General features: G+C 33.2%; 4 protein-coding genes and 1 non-coding gene across 6 annotated transcripts; 4 read left to right on the forward strand and 1 right to left on the reverse strand.

The window, feature by feature from the left end:
• The first annotated feature begins 12,744 nt into the window (after positions 1-12,744).
• Positions 12,745-14,240, forward strand: LOC125808174 (protein VAPYRIN-LIKE-like). Of its 2 annotated transcripts, XM_049487899.1 has the most exons (2): positions 12,745-13,547; positions 13,617-14,240. In XM_049487899.1, exons 1-2 carry the CDS (start codon positions 12,782-12,784, stop codon positions 14,162-14,164), a joined length of 1,314 nt encoding a protein of 437 aa, XP_049343856.1. In that variant the 5' UTR covers positions 12,745-12,781; the 3' UTR covers positions 14,165-14,240. The 2 variants fall into 2 exon arrangements, with proteins under 2 accessions (XP_049343856.1, XP_049343855.1); XM_049487898.1 differs by having other exon boundaries at positions 12,745-14,240.
• A 361-nt stretch (positions 14,241-14,601) lies between these two features.
• LOC125808232 (protein VAPYRIN-LIKE-like) lies at positions 14,602-16,118 on the reverse strand. The gene has a single exon (XM_049487955.1). It carries the CDS (start codon positions 16,024-16,026, stop codon positions 14,602-14,604), a length of 1,425 nt encoding a protein of 474 aa, XP_049343912.1. The 5' UTR covers positions 16,027-16,118.
• Positions 16,119-19,376: 3,258 nt separating this feature from the next.
• On the forward strand, positions 19,377-19,960 carry LOC125808192 (histone H2AX-like). Its single transcript, XM_049487918.1, has one exon. The coding sequence runs from the start codon at positions 19,377-19,379 to the stop codon at positions 19,791-19,793; it is 417 nt and encodes a 138-aa protein (XP_049343875.1). The 3' UTR covers positions 19,794-19,960.
• A 313-nt stretch (positions 19,961-20,273) lies between these two features.
• Positions 20,274-20,346, forward strand: TRNAA-UGC (transfer RNA alanine (anticodon UGC)). The gene has a single exon. It is a non-coding gene; the product is annotated as a tRNA-Ala (tRNA).
• Positions 20,347-20,388: 42 nt separating this feature from the next.
• Positions 20,389-24,487, forward strand: LOC125808184 (uncharacterized). The gene is made up of 12 exons (XM_049487910.1): positions 20,389-20,519; positions 20,602-20,701; positions 20,835-20,943; positions 21,431-21,519; positions 21,699-21,755; positions 21,915-22,023; positions 22,143-22,244; positions 22,358-22,422; positions 23,229-23,332; positions 23,415-23,479; positions 23,895-23,949; positions 24,138-24,487. Exons 1-12 carry the CDS (start codon positions 20,456-20,458, stop codon positions 24,296-24,298), a joined length of 1,080 nt encoding a protein of 359 aa, XP_049343867.1. The 5' UTR covers positions 20,389-20,455; the 3' UTR covers positions 24,299-24,487.
• The last annotated feature ends 3,447 nt before the right edge of the window (positions 24,488-27,934 follow it).

Genomic DNA, 27,934 nt, shown 5'->3' on the forward strand with positions numbered 1-27,934 from the left:
ATTAACTAACACCATTCAAGGTAATCTCTCTATAGCCGAGTATTTTTTGAAGATTAAAAGCTTATGTTCTGAGATATCTTTATTGAATCCGAAGGAGGCTATCTCTGAAGCACGAATAAGAAGAAATATTATTCGTGGTTTGAAATCAGAATATATTCCCTTTGTTACATCGATTCAAGTATGGGCTCAACAACTATCCTTGGAGGAGTTTGAGAATTTGTTGTCATCATAGGAGCTACTAGCCAAGCAAATGGCTGGGGTATCAATAAAAAAAAGGGAAGAAAATGTTGTTGTATCAAACAAGAGTAAATTTAAAGGAAAACCAGTAAGAGATAGGCCACACTCTTGATTCCAAAGTGGTTCAATTCCGCTAGGAAAGGAGGGAGAGTCTACCAATAACTATAAGACTCTCAAATGTTATCAGTGTGGCAAAATCAGACATATAAAATGATTTTGTCGAACCAAGGAAAGCAATATAGCTCACACTGAGAAAGTTGCTGAAGAAGAAGACTGGGGAAAGTGTTTCGTAGCCGAGACTCGAGCAATAGATGCAATGGCATCCATTAATGTTGAAAGAGACTGGATCGTGGATTCAGGATGTGGGCATCATCTTACTGGAGATGAATCTAAATTTTCTGACTTTCACAAATACAATGGTCGTGATGTCATTGTAACAACAGATAATACAGTTCATCACGTGGAGAAGGAAGGCACGATCGTCATCAATGCGAAGCAGGAAAACTCAATCACTCTCAACAGTGTCTTTCATGTTCTAGGGACGAGGAAAAATCTATTTTCTATTGCAAATGTCGTAGATGCAGGAGGTTATCTCCTATTTGGACCACATGATGTGAAGTTCCTTCGAAATATCAAAGACCTCAAAGCAGATGTCATTCATACCGGTAAGAGAGTTAATGATTTATATGTTTTATCTGCCTCTAATTCATATATTGAGAAGATGAGTAGCAATGATACTGCACATCTATGGCATGCTAGAGTTGGACATCTTAACATGGAAAAATTAAAAGTCTTGGTAAAATCGAATCTAGTAAAAGGATTGCCTAACTTACGAATTTTTAGTGGAGGAGAAATTTGTGAAGGATGTCAATACGGAAAGGCAAATCGTTTTCGGTTTGATAGATCCATGTCAAGATGCATTTCTCCACTAGAGCTAATTCATAGTGATTTGATGGGGACAACAAGAACTCCTTTATTCCCCGGTTGTTCTTATATGCTAATTTTTATTGATGATTTTACTAAATTCACATGTGTTTATTTTGTGAAGCACAAGTCAGAAGTTATCAACAAGTTTATGAAATTCAAGAAAACTGTTGAAGGCGAGCTTGGCTCAAGAATAAGGAGGTTGCGAACATATAACGGTGGTGAGTACACTTCTAAAGAGTTTCTCTCTTTCTGTCGTCAATATGGTATTAAAAGAGAACTTGCTTGTGCTGATATGCCACAACAAAAATGGAGTGGCAGAAAGAAAGATTCGACACTTAACAGAGACATGTAAAAGATGGCTTCATGCCAAAAATCTACCTAGAGCCTTGTGGGCTGAAGGTATGAAATGTGTAGCTTATGTGATTAACAGGATGTCGCTTTCTCCAAACAACAAGAAGTATCCCTATGAATTAATGTTTGGAGAGAAACCTAATGTCAAAAACCTAAGAATGTTTGGATCTATATGTTATGTTCATATCCCTGATTCTCAACGGAGCAAGTTGGATCCCAAGGCAAGAAAATGCATCTTTGTTGGATATGATGAATGGAAAAAGGGTTGGAAGTGCATAGATCCGAAAACTCATCGTTTTGTTGTTTCTAGGAATGTCGTATTTTATGAAATCTCCTCGTATTATGGAGTTACATCAAAAGGAAAGGGTTCTAAAATACTGAACCCTGGAGTTTGGAATTTTCCCATCACAAGTGCTTCTCCGGATAATACAGTTTTTGAAGAGCTAAGCAAAAGGGGGAGCCCAAAAACTCAACAATGTGAAACCCAACAAGAAGATGATGCATTGGTTTCACAAAGACCAAACAGAACTATTGTTAAGCCAGCTCGCTTCAGAGATGAAAACTTTGTTAGTACATATTTTTGTTTCTTTGCAGGGCCAATTGACGATGAAGAGCCTTCATCTTTTGAAGAAGCTAAAGGAGTCAAAGAGTGGAAGCTTACCATGGATGATAAAATAGAGGCTCTAATGAAAAATCAAACTTGGAGCCTTGTGCCAAAGTCAAGAGATTTACAACCTGTTTCTTGCAAATGGGTTTACAAAATCAAAAGAAGAGCAGATGGAAGCATAGACAGATATAAAGCTAGATTGGTTGCTCAAGGCTTTTCTCAAAAATATGGCGAAGACTACGAAGAAACCTTCAGTCCAATAACTAAGATGTTCTCAGTTCGAGTTGTACTAGCTATGGCAGCCTTATATGGTTGGAAACTATGGCAACTTGACGTGAATAATGCTTTCTTGTATAGAGAACTTGACAAAAATATTTATATGGAGCACCACCCGGGTATGTTTCTAACTTACATCTTGATTATGTTTGCAAACTTAAAAAAACACTTTATGGACTTAAGCAAGCTCCACGAGCATGATATGGAAAAATTGCTCAATATCTATATTTTTGTGGCTATACCACATCATATTCAGATCCTAGCTTGTTTGTTAAGTAACAAGAAGATTTTCATGTGGTTGCTCTCTTGTACGTAGATGACATGATAATAACAGGAAACAATGATGATGAAGTTGCAAGGCTTCAAGAAAAGCTTGCCCTAAGATTTGATATCAAGAAGTTGAGAAAATTACATAATTCTCTTGGCTTAGAGGTAACAAACACACATAAATAGGTCTTTGTTACCCAAGAAGGGTATGCCAAGAAGCTTGTGGATAGGTTTGGGGTGAAACAAAGCAAAAAATGCTCTACACCTTTGGAGACTAGCACGAGGCAAAAGAATGAAGAAGGCTCACTTCTTGTAGATCCCAAGCCTTATTGAGCTCTAGTTGGAAGCCTCCTGTATTTGACTATTACAAGGCCATACATTGCCTTTTCTGTTGGATATGCCAGCAGATTTATGCAGTCACTAAGAAAGCCACACTTGGAAGCTGTAAAGAGGATCCTAAAGTATATCAACTCAACATCAGATTTGGGCCTATTTTTTAAAAGAAAGAATGACTTGGTATTTATCGGATATACCGACGCAAATTTTGGTGGTGATATGGATAATCGAAGATCAACATTAGGCTATATCTTTCTCTGTGGTGGAACAGGTATTTCTTGGTGCAGTAAGAAGCAAGACTCAGTTTCTTTGTCAACTACGGAGGCGGAATATAAAGCAACAACACTTACTGCTCAAGAATGTGTATGGCTCCAAAGACTTGCTGAAAAATTGCATCTATCTATATCAAAGCCAACTACGATTTTTGGAGACAACCAAAGTGCCATCAAGCTCGCAAACAATTCGGTATTTCATGCAAGAACTAAGCACATTGAGGTGGAAGATCATTTCATTCGAGAAAAAGTTCTTGATGGAACTTTATATACGTCGGAGGTACGAAGTCAGGAGAATATTGCTGATATCTTCACCAAGTCACTTCCAAAAGCTTCATTTGAGTTTCTCCCCAGCAAGATTGGGATAGTTTCAAAAAATCACTTTAAGGGGGAGTGCGAAAAAAGTTAAAGATGATTTTTGAATAACATAGATTTCTCTAGAATGTCCTAGTATAGAAACTTAGAAATTATCTTGAAGAAATATGTATATATTCTAGAGTAGTTGTCTTAAGGAAATATCTAGATATTTTAGAGTAGTTGCTAGAAGATAAGTTCACTAGAACTTTCTCATAGATGTATCTAGAAGAGTTTCTAGAACCATCCCTAGACAAGTATAAATAGGAGATTGCCTTGTACATTTGTATTCAAGGAAAAATCAAAGCACTTAAAAGTCTTCTTCCATTTCAAAGTTCTTCTTTCCAAATTCTCTTTTTAACTTTCTAGCTTCCTCTTCTTCTTTAGTTGAATCTTCCGATCTTAGTTAACGATTTTGGGCTAGCAAAAGGTTCTCGAATTATACTTTTCTTCTGCTATTCTCTACAAGACCAATAAATAATGTGAAAATCCTCTCCTTGTGACTTTGAGCTTCATAGTTGAATGAAGAAGAAGAAGCTTAAGGGAATGTATCTAGGGATGGTGAATTGAGGTTAACAGTGGTTCTGTGTTTGGGAAGGTGGGGAAATGGGAGAAAAATAACAATTTTAATATTTTTTTAAATAGAAAACTTATTAGTACTATTTTTTCTTTAATTTTAACTTTTTTTGGTTAATAATTAAAATAGTTATAATAATAATAATAATAATGACTTGGCATTAATATATGTGATATGGATATGACATTCATTAATATAAGGGAGAGTGAGGTACACACATAATTGGAGGGGTTTAAAAGTCTCATTTTAATTGACTTTAAAGGTTCAATTGACTAAAAGTTAACTAAAAGGGTCTAGAATACAAACTCATACAAGTATAAGGATTCATCAGATCATTTCGCCTTCTAATTACTCTAAACTTGTAACAAATCCTTCCCAGGAAAGAAGTAGAAATAAAAAGGAAGAATGGAGGGAGGTTCCAAATTAATTAAGCAACTAAGAAATAAGAGACAATTTCTTAGCTTAATGTCATGACCCGCCACCTTGCCATTAAAATTAGGCAAGAATATAAAGGGGGAAGAAACTAGAGTCGTGTAGAGGTTTGTGGAAGACTTTAGAACTCCCTAGATATTTCCTTGGAAGGCTTACATGGGAAGAAGAATAGTCCTTATTGGAATATTCTAGAGAAATATGGAAATTTTCCAAGAAAGGTTATAGAACTACATAGAAAGTACTTGGAATGTTCTAGAGTTATAAGGAATTCTAGAAGAGGGACTACCTTGTAAATAAGTAGGGACTTGTATAGTAATTTTTATTTGCACTTTAACCCTTAGATTGTCAAGTGCCGCACGAAACTTTAGTGAGACTCTAAGTCCTTGACATTAAACTCTAATTGATTATTTCTCTCTTCTATATGTAGGCATCTTCCTAGAGTCCCAAATATAATTTAACATCTTATCACATATGTCCTCCATCTTAGTTATATTCATAACAGAGACTCACTAGCATCTTCTCGACATGAGTTTGGAAAAAAAAATCATTTTTTAAAATTCAATTTATACACTAAACTATGTCAACTTATCATGATTAAATAATCAATTGTGATAAGAATACATACCATTTAACTCACAATAAAATGAGAAATCTCATATAATAGACATATGCCATTCCCTCATTGATTTGATGATCTATTTTTTTTTTAGGTTGGATAAGTATTTTGTGGATGGAATTTACATTTATATGTTCAAGGCATGGGTCAACTAGTTTATTATCTATAATACAAATTTATAAATAGCATTTATTAATCATTTTTCTTACCTATCTTAAAAGATAACCACTGTCATATAGTTTCAATTTTTCATTTTAAACTTGGGACTTTATAATTTAGAAATAGCGTTCACTGAATTGGCTATTTTTTAAATACAGAAGCTTAAAGTGACTATATTTCAATTTGGGGAACTTTCGCATATAGTCACTCAAAAATAGTTTAATTATGCTACATAACTATTATTTGCTAATTTTGATTCACTGCTACATGTTATAGGGAGGAGAGTGGCGAGCGAGATTGGGAGAGGGAGGAGAGAGACGAGCGAGAGAGGGCAATAATTTGTATAATTTACATCTTGTTTGTATAATTCATGGATACGTTTGTATAATTCGCCGGTGTTTTTTTGTATAATTGAGTAATACAAAGTCTGGAATTATACAAATATGAAAAAACTCGAAATAACGAATTGATACAAATATAAACATATGAACTATAAACAATTATACAAATTATATTATACAAATTACATTATATAAATAATATTAGACAACATCCGAAAACTACACATTTATACAAACTTTAAAAAGTTATTAAAAAAAAAGATTGAATGTATATGATGATAAAACTGAAAAACCAAAAGAAATTATCGTCATATACAAATACAAATCAAACGAAGAATCGTTAGTTGTGAATTATACAAATGCGACTAATTATACAAACTCGAAGTCAACCCACGTAACTAATGATTAATGTTAGTCGCAAATGATAATTATAGCAAACTATAACTATAATGACTAAGTAAATAATATAAATTTACTTAACCGCATAATTTTCCCTATATAAAAACTATTTACTAGGAACTCAATAGGAAAGTAAGTTCTAGAGCTAGCAATGGAAATGAAATCCGCCTAAGCTCCCCTGAATATTTATAATAATAACATTTTCTTTAAACATAAATAAATGAAATAGCTGAAAACTCATGAACTTTAATTGTTAGGCAAGTCTATTTCAATCAAAAGTATCGATATATAAAAAAATGTATGGTAATTGGAATGGTCTGAAAATCCAAGAATAAAGTCATATCATTCTGACTTAAATTTTAATGTATCGTATTACTAAATTCATCATTATATAGTGATAATATATTCTATTTTATGTTACGATTGATTTAGAGTGATCGCATCATTAATTTTTTTTGGTCCCTTTTCTTCTCGTTTTGATTTAACTTATTATTTAATAATATATTATGACATTATATAATGACAAAAAATAATAAAAATTCTTCACATATTAATTTATTAAAATAATACAATACAATACGTTACAACTGGTGACACACTATGACAATCATTCAAACAAGCTGTTAGGAATAAATAGCCATTTGATTTTCTCTATTTTAGAATTTTTATTACAGTTGCTGAAATATGAGACTCTGTTTGGCTGTTGGCTAAGGAAATTTTTGTCTTGAAAGGAGCATAACTCCATCTTCTAGCTGATACTTCAACATCTCCTTCGAAACTTACAAACCAAAATCAACAAGATTTAATCGTATATAGTGTCATCTGATTTCATTCGTTCTCAATTACCAGAGATGGTTATTTTAGAGTGATCTTTTTGTTCATAAACGGAGCCAGGATTTGATGTTTATGAGTTCTAAATTTTAAAATAAAATAGCATATTAGTTTAATATAACAATCGTTAGATTACAAACAAATATATATAGCCACAAACATATAAGCATATCATTACAATTGCACTCGACAAGTTGTTACGTTCTGAAAACGGTAAATGATGCATCATTTAATTTGGTACATTTTCAAATACTTCATTTATTAATATGAAGATTTAAGTTATCTATTTCAAAGTTCTAAAATATTATTTGGTAAAAGGTAGATAGTGTTATATTTTAGTATATATTTTGAACATTTTTTCTATAATCTCAATATTATTTTAAGTAAAATTAAAATTATTAAATTCACCATTAATATTTTTGGGACCTAAAGGGAAGGTTTTACTTGCTTCACCCTTAAACCACTCTTGCCTTGAAAGTTGAAGTTTCGAGAAGCAAACAATAACTTAATTAATAAAATCAATTATTAATATGTGGAACAGTCCTAAAATCAAAGATTAAAAATAAGATCTTTGAATAAATAGTTATATAGTGTAAACACAAAAAAAAAGAAAAAGAAGGGAGAGCCGAGGAGGAACTAAGAAGAGTAAATAGTACTTACCGAGGCAGAGGTCTGCACTCTAACAACCAACAGTAGCAATAAAGTCGGCAAATAAAAATTAGAACCCTAACTTTTTTTGATTAAATTTTGGGTTTAAGGTTTTATTGAATGCTTCAAAAGAAATAAATAATGAGATATTGTATTAGAGTATTGATACGGTCAAATTACACCTCTTTTCAGAAGCATAAGCGATCGTTATCAAGTAAAGAACCCAACTTGTAGGTTGGGATCGATCCCACGAGGAAAATGGTTTAGACTTTACTTTTAACCGACAATTATCTTCGATTAGTCAAATTATTTCCAGAAACAAATAATAAAAAGGGGGGTTGTGCTTGTGTAAAACAAATAGTAATACGAAATATTGTAATCAATAATTAAACGCAACTTTGGTTGTTATCAAGATAAGAGAAATAACTAGGGTATACGTGTTCCCCATAATCTCATAACGCAGTAATTCTAGTAATAGCAATCCTTTTCTAGTGTATTACATGCAAAGTGATAAGTTAGGTATCTCTAAATCCTTGGTCCGGCATCCAGAGAATTTCACCCCGCACCTTGGTCCGGCTACGTGTGTATAATTTACTAACCCTTACCTTTACCTCATATTAGACATCATAATCGATGTTTGGCTTAGTTATTACTTCGCACCAATCGACACTAGCCTATTAGATAGTATCACACTAAATCTATGTTGATAATTCTTTTCTTGTTAATTACCTCCTTGGTCCGGCAAGTAGTAACAAGGCGAGTTCTAACGTTGGCCACCGTTAAAAAGACTTCTAAACGAAAGAATTATCAATGCATGCAAAATACTAGTCAAGAATTGCTTATTTACTATTCATACTTTGTTAATTGATCATGGTTCCCACAACCCTAGTTGTGAATTTAGTTACTCATATCAGCAAGAACACAATTCATAATTGTAGATGAAGAAATCATGAACTTACGTAAAAAGAATAATAAACCCAGAGAATTAACTTGAATTGCCAAGCCAAAATCTTCAAAACGAACTTCCAAAATCAATAATTGCTAGGGTTGCCAATTAATCTCCAAAGTTCCAAAGTAAAAATAGAATAATAGTGTCTAACCCCCAAAAACGAGGTTTACATGTCCTATTTATAGAAAACAAATCCTAAATAAAAAAGGAAACAAATTAAGGAAAGTTTTGTGCAGGTACACGTCTTCGATCCACGAGACTGACTTATGGACCGTCGATTGATCTACGGTCCGTAAGTCCCTTCCGTCACTCGGGACTTAGAAAATATTTCGGCATCCAAAAATCAGCTTCTCTGAAGCAAACGACGGACCAGCAGCACGGACCGTAGATCGATCTACGGTCCGTCAATCCCTTCCGTAGCTCCATACTTAGAATCTTCAAAAATCAGGTACTGGAACCCTCACAGTCTCATCCTACGGATCAACAGTACGGTCCGTAGATGGGTCTACGGACCGTAAATGGGCACCGTGGTTCCACACTTGGTCAGATTTCCCTGATTTGTCCTCAACACATTCCTGCTGGTCTACGGTCATCACCTACGGACCGTGGATGGACCTACGGTCCGTAGATGACCTCCGTGGATGCCTTTTTCTGCATTTCCTTCAGTTGTCTCTAAACTTCCGCGCCTGTACACCTTTCCTGCAAAACATGATAGAATACATAAAAACCAATATAAAAAGGCCCTAGACACACACAACTTGTAAGTGAAATGTATTAGAAATACCGTAAACTCACGGTATATCAAGTATGACACTATATTTTTGTTATTTACAATTATCTATTTTGAAATTAATAGTCAGATGTTATTTTGGAGTATGGTACTACTTTTTTTTTATTATTATTATTTTAAATTATCAATTTTCTGTTTTATTGTTTAAAAAAGAATTCAGAAAAATCTATATAGAAAAAAATGAATTAAAGGAGGGTAAAAGATAGGCACAGAGCAAAAATAAAAAAAATTCAAATAGTGCTGGTGGGGCTCGAACCCCCATCCCAAGAAATTAGAGTTGCCTGTGCGCTTACCACTGCGCTATTGACCTTAGTTTGATGTGGGTTCGCACGCAATATTTACAAATATGCGTACTTGATTTTTTAGTACGTATATATGGTCTACGTATAAGTCAGTGGGTTCGTCCGAACCTCTATTTAACAGGTAGCTCCGCCCCTGTTTTTGTCAATGGATACTCTTATTATACTCGTAGATTCTAAAGGATGAGAATCAACTATAAATTAGCATAAGAAGTACCTAAACTCATTTTATGATGAGAAATTTTAAAAAATAGCAAAGATAATAGACATAATAAGGCTAGATAGCTATAGTTTCGGTAATTGCACTTCAAAACTATAGTTTTGTTTGCTATGTAGAGTCCGAGTTGTATATTTCGCTTGCGAATATACAAACAAGGTAATTATATAAAAAAATTGTATTTCTAGATTTAGGTTTTTTTTAGAAATATATTTGTATATTTTGTTCGCCAATATACAAACAGGAAAATTTATTATGAATTCTTCATAAATCGTATACAAATAGGTAGGGTAAGCATGTACAAATTCTGGATTTATACAATCAAGAACCGAATTATACAAATTCTGAATTTATACAATTAAAGACCGAATTATACAAATTCTGGATTTGTTGCTCACGTCAACCTCAATAGCTTTTTACTATTGATTGTAAGCAAATAAATAGTAAAAAAAGTCATGATTTTATGTATAAAAAAGACTTCACAATACACTTAAAATTGAGACATGATAAAGCTTCACGTGAGGAGTTAATAAAAAGAATTGTAGTTCGTCCATTTGTGGATGAACTACCTTTAATATTGTTATGGATTTGGGGTTAACTAACGAATGACGGAGTTAAATATGTTAGTTATAGTTAGCCCATAAACAGATAAATTGTTCGTTTTGATATGTGTTTTTAGAGAAGATCTCTTTTGATGTCTAAAATTCAAAAAGTGTCTATTTTGATGTCGGGCTCCCTCTATTTGCATATAAAAGAACAAGGATATATATTATCATAACAAAACACTAACGTAGTGCAATATAATAATTCCCACAGAAAGTTTCATGGAAGCCTCTTAACCTACTCGTTTTTCTTTTCATATAAGCAAAGATGAATTCAATATTTGACTAATATATATAGGCTCAAATATAGAATTCTATCACACCTAATTTCCATTTATTAAATTGGAAATTTATTATTTATTTAGTGAACTTTAATACATACAAGACACGAAAGAAAGAGAATTAAACTCAAATGAATTTGTAATCTATGCAATACGTCTTTTATAAATTGTATTTAGGGGTCGATAAAGACTTAATTGTTACTCCTTTAGTTCATTTTTATTCATCTATTATATTTTTAAAAAATCATTTTTATTTGTCCACTTTAGCAAATCAAGAGAAAAACAAATATTTTTTCTTGTTTTATCCTTAACATTTAACTACACAATTCTCAAGTCATTTCTCAAGTTTATGGAGACTATACACTAATTATTATGAATATTATCGTAAAATATACTTGTAACTTATTATTTCTTTAAGAGGATTGCAAAACATTCATAGTAGATATTGCTTCAATATTCAAATGAATTACGCGGAAAGGGTAAAAGGGAAAAGTAGACTAAATCAATGAACAAACAATACTATGGTGGGAATTTGTCAAACAAAATAAGTCATGTGAATATTCCAAACTTAAGTCAATACTAAATTATGTATGTATTTTCAAGTCATGTCAAGCCTAGAAAATGTACCCAAACAAAAGAAAATGGTTATTGGTTCGGATGATCATTCGACTAAGAGTTTTTTTTTCAAATAATATCTTAAATGACCATTTAATTCTTAATTGAGTAATTTAGAGATCTACGTACCTTTAATTGTAAATACTATTGATAACAAAACTTGCAAATTGGGGGAATAAAAAACTTGATACTTCACATGAAACTCTTTCATCATATGATTTCTCCAAAACATTAAAATTCGTCTGAATTCAATATTTTTACAAAAACACTTAACTTTACTTGTAAAAATTTAATGTGTTCAATATTAAAAAATTTAGAGATAGAATTTAAATCCTTGATCAGTCAACGAATATGTAATGATAATAACGTGTATTCTTCGATGTTGAGGGTGGTCTTGGTCAATGAACCATCAAATAATGGAGTTGTTACATCAATCAAAAACTTAAAAAGAAAAATTGCTAATAATCCAATTTGTAGATGACGCAGCCCTAAAAAGTTGTCAATATTTTACGCCTAAATATTGAAAATTCTATGCTCATTCTTCCTGTCTCTATTTACAAAGTGACTGTGACACCATCCTCCTTTCCACATTAATCACCTAAAATATACTCAAAATTATAATCTAGCCGTATATTATACCATAATCTTATAATATTACTCCTTCCGTCTCATTTTATATGGCCGTTTTTGGATTTCGAGACTCAAACAAGTCTATTTTTTACCGTAAATTTTTCATAGATGTTAAAAATATTTTGAGTTTTCAATTATTGTGACTTATACTACTTTTTACGTAGTTTACAAATATATAAATTTCATTTCAAAAATTGAAGATTTCATGCGCAAATTTCCAGTCAAACTTAAACTGTGAGGGAGTATATTGTTTCAATTTGCTCGTCTTACTTTTCTTTTTAGTTTGTTTCAAAAAGAATATTTCTTTTGACAGCTCTTTAATCCTAATTTCCACACAACATATTCAAAATTACAAGATTAAGTCTTTTTTTTTTCAACTCAGTATCAAGTACCAACATGAGTTGTATTGTAATAGTGTAAGTGCTCTACCCTTAAGGCCTTAACAAGAGATTTCAGATTCAAGCTTAAGTATGGAAAAAATTTTGTTGGGAGAACCACCGCCAAATGAACCCTGCAGTGCACAATTCGAATTTAATCAGCCTCCAATAATAACACTTGTTAAAAATGTATGTATTTGTATCATTCAGATGAGAACAATGTAACATATAATATTCAAATACTACTAAAAAAAATGAGCATTACATCACTATCAATCCTCTTGGCATTCATCTTTTTCTAATCAAATTATCATATCATTCACATTATTAATTAAGCCATATATTCTTCTAAGTTTGTCAAAATTCTTTCAATCCCAAAAGAAAATAAAGCATGGACAGACTTGTTAAGCCTGATTTGGATGAACTCAAACTCTGTTTCATCAATGGCCAAAAATGTAGTGCAACTTTCAAATTAACCAATCTTATGCACACCATGTCTGTTGCTGTTGGTCTTTCTACTACCAACCCTTCTCTTTTCTCTTTCTCACATCCATTCACTATTATTCCTCCTCTCTCAACAGCTTCCTTCACTCTTTTCTTGACTAATTCTTGTGATCAACCTCCTGTTTGTACGCCTTTAGACATCGTTATAGTTAAATCGTCTATGCTTCCTACTGGTAAAGCAAGTCAGGATGATCTTCGCCGTCTATTCTCAAGAAGTGGACGACATATTTTCAAAGATGCCAAGATTCCTATTTCCCTTGTTGGTTCACAAGTTGTTGAGTTTCTTGTTTCATCCAAGAATTTATTGGATGTTAGTTTACTTCTCCCAAAAGCCTTGTCTTTGTGTGATGGCTGTCAGCTTGATTCATTGCTTAAGTCTGCTGCCAAGAATGGGAATTCCCATTATATTTCAGCTCTGATTGAGGCTGGTGCTGATATTAATAGACGAGACTTGGAGGGGGACTCCGTTATGTCATTGGCTGTGAAATATGGCAATCTTGATTGTGTTCAGGTTCTGATTGAGTTTGGTTATACTATTGATAACTCTGCTGATAGATTTCTGCATTATGCAGCTGCCACGGACCGCGTGGACTTAATGGAGATTCTATGTTTGGGTTATGCTGATATGGATTTGAATTCAATTGATTCACAAGGTAGAACTCCCCTTCATATAGCAGCGATTCACGGGCATGTTGAAGTGATTCAGTTTCTTGTTTCAGTAGGGAGTGATACAGATATGTTAGATACTCAAGGATGGACTCCCTTGCATTTTGCTGCTCATCAAGGCCATGTTGAAGCTGTTGGTGTGTTACTAAATCATTCCAATTTTGCTAAATATGTTGTAACGAAACAAGGGAAGACTGCGTATGAGCTTGCTATCGATAAGGGTCATTCTAAATTGTATGATGTTTTACAATTGGGAGACACTTTGCATAGGGCTGCAAGAAAAGGGGATGTTGCTGATATCAAGAAATGTATCGCTGAAGGAGCGAATGTGAATGGAAAGGATCAGAATGGATGGACTCCTTTGCATAGAGCAGCATTTAAGGGTAGAGTTGAAGTGGTAAAGGTATTGGTAAACAACAGAGCTAAGCTTGATATTGTAGATTATGTTGGATACACGCCGCTTCATCTTGCTATTGAGGCTGGACAAAAGGATGTGGCGATGTATTTGATTGCCCAAGGTGCTAAGGCTAATTTGAAGAGCTTCAAAGCTAAAGAAGTGGTTTCTTGTGATTTTGGACATCTACATACTTACAACTTTGTATAGTGAAGAGCAAAGTAGATGTAACTCAATTGGAAGAGGCTCTTGTATATTTTTAGCTACTGCGGAAGTTTTTGTAGACGTGTTCTGCATACATCTATAACTTGTATAATCCAAATAAACTTGAAAAGTTCGGAGGCAATTATGTTCTGTTGTTGTAAAATTTAGAAAACAGGTTTTTTCAACTTTTGGAACTCGAAAATCTTGAGTTCTTCTGAATTGGAATTAGTAAATTTATTATTGATCAAATGAAAGGATATATGTCCTAGTTTGAATATTTGCAGTGTGGTTTACAACGAAAGTATAATTTCTGCTAGGTCCTAATATTTCAAGGCATTTCAGATTATAGAACTTAAAAGTTACAGAGAAAACACAAAAAGGAGTTTACAAACCCTTTACGTTAGTCTAAAAAAATATATTAACAATCTCTTCACAATTTGAAATTAAGCTCTTTCATGCTTTACATGATACAAAGTGGTAGTATGTAGATTTGAAGGATGGTTCTTGAAATTCTCGAAATCGCATGGATTCTGTCCTATAGCTTTGAAGCTCTTCAAAATAGCCTTAGCACCTTGTGTAATTAAATACATAGCCACATCTTTTTGTCCAGCCTCAATAGCAAGATGAAGCGGCGTGTGTCCACAATCATCAACAACATCAAGCTTAGCTCCGTGCTTTACCAATACCTTTACCCCTTCGATTCTACCCTTAAAAGCTGCTCTATGCAAAGGAGTCCATCCATTCTGATCCTTTCCATTCACATTCGCCCCTTCTGCGATACATTTCTTGATATTAGCAACATCCCCTTTTCTTGCAGCCCTATGCAAAGTGTCTCCTAGTTGTAAAAGATCATACAATTTAGAATGGCCTTCATCAGTAGCAAGCTCATACGCTGTCTTCCCTTGATTCGTTACAGCATACTTTGCAAAAGTGGAATGATTTAGTAAGAAACCAACTGCTTCAACATGGCCTTGTTGAGCAGCAAAGTGCAAGGGAGTCCATCCTTGAGAATCTAACATATCTGGATCACTCCCTACTGAAACAAGAAACTGAATCAATTCAACATGCCCGTGATACGCTGCTATATGAAGGGGAGTTCTACCTTGTGAATCAATTGAATTCAAATCTATGTCAGCATAACCCAAACAAAGAATCTCCAGTAAGTCCACACGGTCCGTGGCAGCAGCATAATGCAGAAACCTATCAACAGAGTTGTCAATAGTATAACCAGACTCAATCAGAACCTGAACAGAATCAAGATTTCCATATTTCACAGCCAGTGACATAACGGAGTCTCCATCCGAGTCCCTTCTATTAACATCAGCACCAGCCTCAATCAGAGCTGAAATAAAGTGGGAATTTCCATTCTTAGCAGCAGAATTAAGCAATGAATCAAGCTGACAGCCATCACACAAAGACAAGGCTTTTGGGAGAAGTAAACTAACATCCAATAAATTCTTGGATGAAAGAAGAAACTCCACAACTTGTGGACCAACAAGGGAAATAGGAATCTTGGCATCTTTGAAAATATGTCGTCCACTTCTTGAGAAAAGACGGCGAAGATCATCCTCACTTGCTTTACCAGTAGGAAGCATAGACGACTTAACCACAACGGTGTCTAAAGGCGTATAAACAGGAGGTTGATCACAAGAATTAGTCAAGAAAAGAGTGAAGGAAGCTGTCGAGAGAGGAGGAATAATAGTAAATGGATGTGAGAATGAGAAAAGAGAAGGGTTGGTAGTAGAAAGACCAACAGCAACAGACATGGTATGCATAAGATTGGTTAATTTGAAAGTTGCACAACACTTTTGGCCTTTGATGAAACAGAGTTTGAGTTCCTCCAAATCAGGCTTAACAAGTCTGTCCATGCTTTGTTTCTATTGAGCTGAAAGAAATATAGCAAACTGATTAATGATGATTGATTAGAGTAATATATGAAGATGCCAAAATGGCTGATGGCAACATTTGAGTATTTTATGTAACATTGTTTGCATCTGAATACATTTTTAATTAAGGTGATTGTTGTGGAGAGTAGGAAGGTGTCATTGTCTCTTTGGAATCAAAGACACAGGAAAAATTAGCAAATATAAATTACTATCATTAGAATATTGACAACTTCTTGGCCCTGCATCATCTCAAGATAAGATTATTTAGCAACAAGTTTCAAGCTTTATTGATGGATCAACTACTCCATTTTATACAATTTTGACCAGGCACAACCTTTCTATTTTTTGGACTAAACAGAATATTTGGCGGGGAGACAAAGACAATGAACTTGGAATGTCATATATGAAACTTGTTTTTTCCCCGAGGAAATAAGATCTCTTGTATAACACATAAAAACATATCATTTTAACTTGACTTCAACAAATATCCATGCCTCCAACTTTGAGTGTATATACTTAAAGTTATATAAAGTTGGATGAGTAGACATATGCATCCTACGTGGTGTCTCATACGAAATACCATATAGGACATGTCTACGTGTGCACATCCAATTGGAAATCTAGGAAAGCATATATCATGGACTGATACTACAAATTCAGTGGGAGAAAAGACAAAAAATCACTTTTTGATGACCAATTATTCAATTTCATTAAAAATCAAGTAATTGGTCAACTACTACTATGCAGATTGAAACAGCTTGATCCTTAACATCTCAACTAATAGCTGTTATTAATTTGATCCTTTATTTTATTGCTCTTTATTTATAAGGAAAAAGTCATATAACCCAAATCAAAATCGTCACTGAAAACCTTATTACTAATTGTTATTCATGATTAAAGTAACCAGTCCTATTCAAACAAATATTTTTTATAATGGGTGGTTCACAATTTGATATGTGAAGAATATTATTGAGACTTGAAAGTAAATCAAATGCTATTATTTGAGAATATCGTGAGGGTTAAAATCATTTGAATATCCTTCTAAAAATAGCTAGACGATCCAAATTTATATCTTCATGTTTATTTGTCTCTGTGTCTTAGTTGAATGACTCTTAGAAGTTAGAACTATTAGGCTTTTATTATTTACTTTTTCATTTTTTAAATTTTTTATACTTCATCACAACTCATACGTCTTTATCTTGTACGAAGTAAAAAACTTTACCTTACGCCACACCTTTTAAAATATTGATTAGAATATTGTGTGTGAAACTTTTGTTTGGATTTTGGAGGGTGTGCTATGATACTGTAAAATGAATCTATTAACTAAATTGGGATTATTGGTATTTGGTAACAACAACATATTCTGTAGATAAGTGGAGGTCAGAGTGTTGGTAGATTTTATCACTATCTCATAAAAGTAGAGAAGTTGTTTTTGGAAGATCCTCGGCTCAAGTACCGTAGCAAATCAAATTACAAAGAGATAAACACATTGTGAAGGAAAAAAACATAGCAACTAACAAGAGAAAGAGTGCAAATCCTGCGAGAAAGAGAACAAAAACAATAAAATAGTGCAACATCAAAACACAATAAACAATCGACTATAATATTACAGCCAGTGCGACGACAAACAACTACGCCCTCGACAAGCAAGACAACACGTCACTGCCTGCTAACCTTGTACCCTAATACATATCCTACACACCCTCCTATCTAAGGCCGTGTCAACCTTAAGTTGAACCATGTCTTGTCTAATCGCATCTCCCATTACTTCTTCGGCCAACCAGCTCTACCTCTTCTCGTTTCTACTATAACCAACCAATCTCTCACACCTCCTCACTGGGGCATCTGCGTATCTCCTCTTAACATGTCCAAACCATCTCAATCTCGCTTCCCTCATTTTGTCCACCACAGAGGTCACTTCCACCTTATCCCGAATATCCTAATTTCTAATCTTATCACTCCTTGTATGCCCACACATCCACCTCAATATCATTATTTTCACAACATGCATCTTTTGAACATGGAAGTTCTTCACTAGCCAGTACTGCGCCCAAACAACAAAGTCGGTCTAAACATCACTTCATAAAATTTACCTTTAAGGTTTAGTGGTACCTTTTTATCACACAAGACTACAAATGCAAGTCTCTACTTCATCCATGCCGCACCACTATTGGTATTTGGTAATTAATTGATATAGTTAAAAGTGTTTTAAAGGAACTTACGGCACCTCAATATGAAATACTCTCTCTGAATTATTTTATTTGTCACATTTTATATTTACATTTCCCGTAAAAAATGTGAACATATTTTGACTATCATATTCTTATTTATTATCTTTAATAATTTAAAATGTTAATCTCTTTTCAATAAATATTATTTATGTAATCTCTCTTTAATAAATAAAAAAGAGTTAATCTCAGCAATCAAAATATTAGAGTATGTGCTCTTTATTTAAGTTTTCTATGCTAATTAGTCAATACTTATTACTTACAATAATAATTATTATTAAAGGCAAAATGAAAAGAGTATTCAATTATATAACGAATGTACCAATAGTTAAGATATGTTCTGCATCTCCTATCTAATACAATTAACGTACCCATCATTTTCGCTTCAATAATGCCAGGTCGTCATTTATGTGACAAAAAATTTGATACCTTAGGACAATTAAAGTTACTGTCGCATGATTCTCTAAAATAACAACTAATTTGGACTATTTATTTTTAATTAAGACAACAAGTAAAGTGATTCGGAGAGAGTAACTCCTCTATCTTAAAATACTTGTCATTTTTTATTTACACATTTTTTTAATAAAAATATTAGTTAGAAAAAATATTTAATTATTCTATCCTTATTTATGTATCATATAATTGAGGTGATTGTAATATTCAAGAATAACTACTATTTAGGGTCAAATAAAAAGAAAAAGAATTAACTTTATCTTAGATTTCGAAAATTAATAAATATTTTGAGACAGAAAGTATATATTAAGATTTAAGGTTAGTAGAAAATAATAATGGAAAACTTTATCTTCCGATACACTTTTTGTTTAATTAAAAGAAAAAATCAATCAAAGTTATAAAAGATGCCATGTTGGCAATCCGAGTGAAACTAATTAGCCAATCATATTTCAGCATGGAAACTAACAAAAGAAAAAGCAAAAAAGAAATGCCACGTTGGCGATCCATGTGAAACTTAAACAACCAATCAAACAACTCACATCAACTCTATATAAACACAAGAAAACTCACTTTGAAAAATATCTACCGGTAAAGCAAATTCAAATTCTTAAACAGAAAACTTCTCTTCTTCCTTTGAATCAATCAATCAACATGCCTTCAACAACTGCAACCAAATCTGTGGCCGGTCGAGGAAAAACCCAGAAAGCTTCAAAATCCACTTCCAGATCTCAGAAAGCGGGTCTCCAATTCCCTGTGGGTCGAATTGCTCGGTTTTTGAAAAAGGGTCGTTATGCTCAGCGAGTTGGTTCCGGTTCACCGGTGTATCTCTCAGCTGTTCTTGAGTATCTAACTGCTGAGTTATTGGAACTTGCTGGGAATGCTGCGAGGGATAACAAGAAGAACAGGATTGTTCCGAGGCATATTCAGCTTGCTGTGAGGAATGATGATGAATTGAGCAAGTTGTTGGGATCTGCTACCATTGCTAATGGTGGGGTTTTGCCTAATATTCATCAGAATTTGCTTCCTAAGAAGATTGTTAAAGGGAAAGGTGAAATCAACTCTGTTTGACAGGAGTTTTAGATGTTTAGGTGTTGCAGTAGGAGGAATTGGGTTGTGAATTTTGATTTTAGAGTAAATTAGTTGGGAGTTTTTCGTATGTGAATTGCAAGTTTGTTTCCTCATTTTCTTCTGTTGGATTATGAAAGATTAATAGATTTCTTATAATTTCTAGTTTATGTTGCTTCGACTTTAATATCTTCTCTCTGTAAAGCAAATTCTTCATAAAAAATGGTCTCTAACAATGCCATGAAAATTAAAATACACTCTTCTGCAATCGAATAGAAAAAAGTTATTGATTTATCAATTCAAAATAATCGAACTGAACCGATTGATTTCTCAAATGAATTATGCAACAAGCAAAATGACTGATCTATTTGATGAAAATTGTTTCAACAGTATAAACTTTCCAAACCATAGAAAGCACTAATGAACCAAATACTAAACTGTATTTCAACACTACATTAGTAAAGATTACTCTTTTAATACAAGGGGGATGTAGCTCAAATGGTAGAGCGCTCGCTTTGCATGCGAGAGGTACAGGGTTCGATCCCCTGCATCTCCATTTTTTCTCCTTTAGTATTTCTTTTTCCTTATCTCTTCTCCATATCCTCTTTTAGCTCCCTCGCTTTATTCTGCAAATTCTATGAGTTTCTTAACTCCAGTCATTAATAATGGCGTTTACAGTTCCTCTATTCAACCTTGCTCCAGATTTGACTGTCTCCAGACTCTGTTTAGGTTTAACTTTTGTGTATTTATTTTATAACATCCAGAGAATGCAGTCTCTTTAACGGCCTTGAGTTTTTTGTCATTCTCACAGGAACCATGACTTTCGGTGAGCAAAACACCTTGGCTGAATCATTTCAACTCCTCGACAAAGCTTTCAACTCAGGAATTAACTTCTTCGATTCTGCTGAAATGTAATCGTCAATCCTTATTTACTCCTCTTGAGGATACTAAATTAGTCAAATTATAATTGTGAAGTATATTGGATGCAGAAGATTTATAGAATGTTTTGTTGATTTGTGCTTTTATAAAATCAATGAAAAACAGGTATCCAGTACCCCAGCGTGCAGAAACTCATGGCACAAGTGAGGAGTATTTTGGGCGTTGGATTAGAGAAAGAAAAGTCCCTCGCGATAGTGTTGTTTTTGCCACTAAGGTTCTCTATTCATTAGCTCTGATCCGCAATTCTTCCTAAAGATTAGAATATTGTAGGAAAGATATGCAATTCTGTGTTACTATTCGTGAAGGTCGAATTTGGGTTTAAGACTCAGCATGTTTGAATATGATGTGTAGGACTAGTTAGAATAATTTGGCTGAATAGGCTAGATCTTCCAGAATATGTCTGGCATTACTAAAATGTGACAAAGGAGTTGATTATGCAAGAAATTAGCACTTCTCTATGCCTAGCCGTCTATGAGGCACGATTCAATACTTGGTTGCCATTCGAAATCAGTAGCATTATGAGACACATTCTTGCTTTTCCAGAGTCATAAGGAGTAAAATTTATGTTGTTGGCTGTGAAAGTTTCTTTCTAACATGTAGTTATAAGTATATTTCCTTTTCTTCGTTTTTATTGTTTGGAGCTGGGATCTTATTCCAACTGCACTAGCATTTTGATATCTTCCACAACTATGTTGTTATAGGTCAGTGGACCATCTGGACAAATGTCTTGGATTCGAAATGGACCAGAAAGCGTGGATGCTCGGAACATAACTGAGGCTATTGACAATAGGTTTGAGTAAATTCTTGTTTTTGGTTTTTGTTACCTTTACATTGCCCATTCAGTTTCTGTTTTGACTGCATCAGAGGCATGATTTTGACAATAAAGTGTACTTGTGAAGATGGTCTCTATCTGCTATGGTTTATATTTTTGTACTGCGTCTGATGAGGTACCTTATTGAATTGATGCAGCCTGTTGCGTGTAAAGACGGACTACATTGACTTGTATCAAATTCACTGGCCTGATCGGTTTGTAGATAAATCCTACATTTTGTGGCATTGTTTTCTCACAGATGTAAACACTCAAAAAAAATTCATTTATCAAAATTTAAACAGATATCTTAAGACGTTTTCTTCTTCAACTGTCAACGTCAATTCTGATGTTCACCATGTTAAACTTTCTGGCAGCTATGTTCCTATGTTTGGAGAAACTGACTATGATCCCCTACGACATTATACTCCAGTATGTTTCGAGGAACAACTTGATGCTCTAGAAAGAGCTGTTGATGCTGGTAAGGTCAGTCATGACAGCAAAGATGCTAACTTCACTAATTACTTTTCCTCATGAAGGCCGAGATGTTAACTTCATAAATTTGGTCGCTATTTCCTATTGGCTGTTCAAATTATTCTCTTTAGATCAGATACATTGGCCTTAGTAATGAAACACCATATGGCATTATGAAGTTCCAACAAGTTGCCAAAAGTAGAGCAGGGAATCTTCAAATAGTGTCTGTTCAGGTGTTTTTTGGCTCAATCCTCTTTTAATGTAGAGACTTTTTTGTCTTTGCCTCCTTCAAATATTGTTTCTTCACTAATATAAGATAACACTTGATTTGGCTTCTTCTTTTCAGAATGCGTACAACTTGTTATGTCGAAATTTTGATTTAGCTATGGCCGAATGCTGTCACAATGAGAGGTAATCCTTGGATTGTCTGGACAACTTTGGGATAGGCATTTTATTTGGGTATGCGGTGTTGCTTTTTGTACTACAACATCCAATTTGTGCAAATGAAGAGGGTGCATTGTGAACCTTCTTGGATATTGTTTGCAAAGCATGGACGGCTCTAATAAACAGATACTGGTCCTAAATTTGCTGACAAGATCATAGGAAACTGAAAGGAACGTGTCAGAAAAGCACAATGTTTATCTGTTGATCCCAACAATCTCTCTTTAGCATTCGTACTGTTCAACAATCATCTAGGAACTCCTGTATTATGCTTCAACTGTATTAGGACTGTTTAACATCCTCTATAGCTACAGTGAAAGCTTTCTATTTTTAGTGATACTGGCATGTCATTGCGTCTGGTTGTTTTTCCTGCAAAGGCAACATTAGTTTGAACTATATGATGACTGTCCTTGGAGCTCACTTGACTTGTTTCAGTTACCTTGACCATGATTCTTTTGCTACTTTTCATCTTTGTTTGATCTGAGCATATCTATAGAGATTTTCATGTACCCTTTTCGGAGAATCAAACAAAGAAGAAGAAAAAACAACATGTTTTTAGGATTTGAACCTATCGGTCTTCTAGGGGAATAACAAAGGGATATAACTAATAAAATCTCTCTTCAATGAGGCTGCTTTCTGCAAGAACAACCTGCCTGTTGTCAAATTAATGAGAAAAAAAAACTGTTGTGAACTTGGCTCATCTGTTAAGTTGAAATATTTGTGGAATTGACTGCTGGTAATGACCTCTTTGCTTTCTTCTTGCTGAATGTCTCTAGGATAAGCTTGTTGGCATACAGCCCTCTGGCCATGGGCATACTTTCTGGGAAGTACTTTGCCGAGGATGGTGGTCCACCTAATGCTCGTTTAAATCTGTTTAAAGGTCAGACTGGTTGCAGTTTCATTGGAATATTTAACTAATGCCTGTAAATTTTTTCACTATACTAATCTCTAACTTCTGGTAGGGAGATATAAGGAAGGGGAGTCCAGATATGACCTGTCAAAATCTAATGTTTTATATGCTGCCAAAGTAAGGAAATTCTTCTTCCTAAAGCTGTCTTACCATTTTGCTTAACTCAATTATATAGAGGTCAGGAAATACACCTCTTTAGGCAGAGAATGACCACTGCTTATTTATACAAAAATGATGCAATTCTTAATATGTGGTGTGTGCATGTGATGAAATATCTTTTTGTTCATTTTCTGCTCGACATGTAAAACTCAAACTTCTAGGAATCCTTGGGGAAAAAAAAACACTCTTCTGGAAGAACCAAATTTTCTCATGGGTGTGATATAGTTGAATACGTTTTCTCTTTAAGACTGTAAAATATGTCCTCTAATGTTTGTTCCTGTAGTTAGCTATTTTCTTCGCTAAATTATTTAGTTTCTTATGACATACAATTGACATTTACCTTTGTAATCATGAATTTCACTCATTTTTGCAGTCATACCTAGAGATTGCAGACAGATATGGCATTCATCCAGTTTCTCTTGCAATTGGTATGACCAATCTTCTTCCGAACTCCTATTCTAGTTCCTATCCACTACTGACCATAGATAAGCCTTTCTAGCTATTTTCCTAATGAACAAAAACTGAAATATTATGCATGGTAGTCATTTGATTGAGTCTGTGACATACAGATTTTGATATACACTACATATCTTTTGACTTTGAATTGTTTGGGCAGCCTTCATTATGAGACACCCTCTCGTGGCTAGTGTTGTTTTTGGAGCCACAAAAGTTTGGCAGCTTGAAGAGGTTCTTGCTGCATGTAAGGTCAACATCAGTCCTGAGATAATTACCGAGATCAACAAGGTCCACTCGAGGTTTCCAAGCCCTTGTCCATAATCATATCAACGTCCCTGCTCGTAAAGAGGCAAGTTAAAATGTACTACTGCTGCAGATTATGATTTCTGGATAGAACATTAGAACTTGATCATTGATAACTGATGGAGATATATTAATCTACCGTCAAACAGAGATGTAAGATTTTAACTTGATTTGTTCAACATTTAAGGTCGTTAACACTTACCATTGTATTTTAAATTATGAATTCGGAATTTAATATTTGTCAATAGATTGGTGATTTTCAGCTGTATTCCGTGTCAAAAATGATGAATTCAATTGAATTGAACCTATCAAATGTATGATCCATTCGTCTACACTAGAATAATGTGTGAAAAGGACAATCACATGTGAAAACAACGTAGAATTTGTCCCCGAGTGATTGGTGCTTTGTATCTATAATACTAAAGAAAAAAATAGAATAATGGATTAGAATCAGGGACTATTAACCGTTCCACAATTGTATATTTCAACACGGCAACCCAATGATGTAGAGTTAGAAATGATTTCGTATTACCACTTATAAATTGAAAAGAAAAAAATAATTCAAATGTTTTATACGTACAAAAATGATATTTCTATTGTCCCAATTTAAGTGTCTTAGTTTGACTGACACAGTTGAAAAATAAATATTCTCTTAAAGTAAGGATGTGTGTAGTTACTTAAATTTTGTTGGAATTGGAAAACTTACTCAACATAGAAAGATATACTTTTTGAGGGACAGACAAAAACAAAAATAAGTAAGACACTTGAATTAAAACGGAGGAAGTATAATACTAAAGCATATAAATTGCAAAACGCTACAAAATCTACCTCATTAATGTTAATGTTCCTAATTTTAGCAACAGTGTGTGTATGTTTATTACGTGCAATGACTTTTCTCAAGGACAAAAGATGAAAATGACAAATGCCTTGAAAGAGTCATAACAAGAAATGAATTTTTGAGGGACAGACAAAAACAAAAATAAGTAAGACACTTGAATTAAAACGGAGGAAGTATAATACTAAAGCATATAAATTGCAAAACGCTACAAAATCTACCTCATTAATGTTAATGTTCCTAATTTTAGCAACAGTGTGTGTATGTTTATTACGTGCAATGACTTTTCTCAAGGACAAAAGATGAAAATGACAAATGCCTTGAAAGAGTCATAACAAGAAATGAATTTGTTTGTTTAGTGATGACTTTGGGAACAAAAGACATGGGATATGGTGAAAAGTAATAACATTACTAAACACGACTTTATTCAATATGGAGTAGTTTTTTTTTTTTTTTTTTTGGTTTCTTATAAAATATTTGGTACCTTTAAAGGCGACTTTGTACCTGGAGAACTCAAACTCGAAATCTCTGATTAAGTAGGCGTTTGGCCATGCGATACCATATCACAATATGGTATCGTGAGATGGAATCAGCGTTTGGACATGCAATTTTACACTGATTCCATCTCATGATTCCATATCATGAGATGTGATTCCATATTCTCCAAAAACCATGACATGGAATTATATGGTAATTCCATATCATTATTTGAGATATTTTTAATACAAAAATTGATCCACAAGTTTATATTTTGTTAAAACAACCCCACGTTTATATCTACTAACCATTTATTTCATATGTAAATAAAATTTATAATAACATCATTACTTTTTAAAATTTATTATTCTCACCAACATATAGTCACTTTAACTCACACCAACCGATTGTTAAAGTGATGAAATATTCATGGTCTATGAGCATGAAAATATAGTTGCAAGTGATATTAACCAACAAATGGCTCAAAGTAACAATGTTGGTTCGTCTTCTCGGTCACATGATCGAGAAATGCAAGTTCAACGTGAGAAAATTGTATGTATTATGTGGGAGGATTATATTAAAGACTAGTACACTACAATTTATATTCAATTTTTTTAAAATTAAATTAAAGTTAGATGAAACAATTACTTAAGTGGAGAACAAATAGCTTTGCAATAATTTATTTTGCGATTTTATAAATTTTTGTTTATTTGATAAGATTGAATAAACAATTGGAGCTATTTTAATAGTTTTACAACTTATGAGATTTTTATGTTTATGAGAAAATATACAACACAAAATTTTCATATTGCATGTCCAAACAAAACTTCAATTTCATCCATGATTTCATATCATGATACCATATCATGATATCATATCACATGACCAAACGGGCCCGAAGAATAAAAAAATATTTATCACTCCACTGTCAATAGAGTTGTTCATGGTTATGGTTATAAAATCAAACCGAACTGCAATCCGAACCAAACCAATTTTAAAAACCTATATTTGGTTTGATTTGATTTTAAATTTTGAAAAACCAATATTATTTGGTTTGATTTTGGTTTTACTAAAAATTAACCGCAAAAATAACCAAACCGAACCGAGAAGTTATATATATAATATTTTACAATTATTTATAAATAAAATATAAGTATTTTGATAAATTTTAATTAACCTAAGTCTTTAATTTTACTATTTTATGAAGCCCAACACTTATATTTTAGCCCAACTATAAAAACGTTAAGTCTAAATCCCTCAATATTCATTACTTTAAAGATCATACTTTCTTTGTTCTATATAAAATTTTCTAACGCAACATTGAATAATCTAAAGCTCAAGCTAAAGAAGATGGTAATTGATTAGTTTTGACTATGAAATATTGGTTTTTTTTGTAGAAGTAATTTCTCAATATTTTAAGGTGTAATTTTATTGAAAAGTCTATTGATAAGATGTTGAGATCTCCAGAATATTGAACCAACTTTATGCTATTAACAATGAGTTTTTTTAGTTTCCAAAATTTGGTACATTGGATGAATCACTTTGTTCGTGTAATAGCTTATTTGTGAATTATTCATGTACTAAGTGTTTTTATCTATCAAGATGCGTATGTCCAGAACAAACTTATTACTTTTGAACCGAAAAAATCTAACCAAACCGAACCAAACCGGCGTTAACCAAACCGACGGTTATTTTTTTTATTTGATTTGATTTGGTTTTAGAAATTTAAAAATCGATTTAAATTGATTTGGTTTTAATTTTAATTAATAACCGATCCAAACCGAACCATGAACACCCCTAACTGTCAATATGGATTATGGAATAATTGTCTTGGCTGTTTCGTTCATCTTAGGGGTTCTAGAATACTACACATTATATACTGCCTTTTAGGGAACAGCCGGAAACTAAGGAGCCGTTTGTCCACTCATTTTTTTTTTTAAAAATATTGTTTAATTATATATATACTCACTTTGTAAAGCGTATACTAGGTATGTTATTATTATATCACTAGTAAAATTACCCGTGCTTTGCGCGGATAATTAATATCACGAAATTATAAAGTAATATTTAAAACCTATCAGTCATTAAAACTAAAACACTATAGTATCTTATATACAGGATTACGTAATATTAATAATGTAAAGGAAAATGAAAATTATTACATCTATCATTTATCTTTAATAACATAAGCATAAATTAGTGACTGCAAAAACACATATCATGATCTATAACATAAGCAATGATGTCAGTGAGTCACTCAACATGAGTAAAGTACACAAATATTTAATTGTAAAGAAGAAGAAGAAGAAGTAGTTCAGAATTTTCGTTGTTTTAAAATGAGA

This window comes from Solanum verrucosum, unplaced genomic scaffold (genome assembly GCF_900185275.1).
Source record: "Solanum verrucosum unplaced genomic scaffold, falcon-dt-bn FXZP01000234.1, whole genome shotgun sequence".
Classification (NCBI taxonomy): Eukaryota; Viridiplantae; Streptophyta; class Magnoliopsida; order Solanales; family Solanaceae; genus Solanum; species Solanum verrucosum.

What these genes read in the sequence shown, in the direction of transcription:
- LOC125808184 (XM_049487910.1), top strand. Translation starts at nt 20,456, where the DNA reads ATGGCGTTTACAGTTCCTCTATTCAACCTTGCTCCAGATTTGACTGTC. An exon ending in TGTCTCCAGACTCTGTTTAG is followed by an intron (nt 20,520 to 20,601) that starts GTTTAACTTTTG and finishes TCATTCTCACAG; the next exon opens with GAACCATGACTTTCGGTGAG. An exon ending in TCGTTTAAATCTGTTTAAAG is followed by an intron (nt 23,333 to 23,414) that starts GTCAGACTGGTT and finishes AACTTCTGGTAG; the next exon opens with GGAGATATAAGGAAGGGGAG.
- LOC125808232 (XM_049487955.1), bottom strand. Translation starts at nt 16,026, where the DNA reads ATGGACAGACTTGTTAAGCCTGATTTGGAGGAACTCAAACTCTGTTTC.
- LOC125808174 (XM_049487898.1), top strand. Translation starts at nt 12,782, where the DNA reads ATGGACAGACTTGTTAAGCCTGATTTGGATGAACTCAAACTCTGTTTC.
- LOC125808192 (XM_049487918.1), top strand. Translation starts at nt 19,377, where the DNA reads ATGCCTTCAACAACTGCAACCAAATCTGTGGCCGGTCGAGGAAAAACC.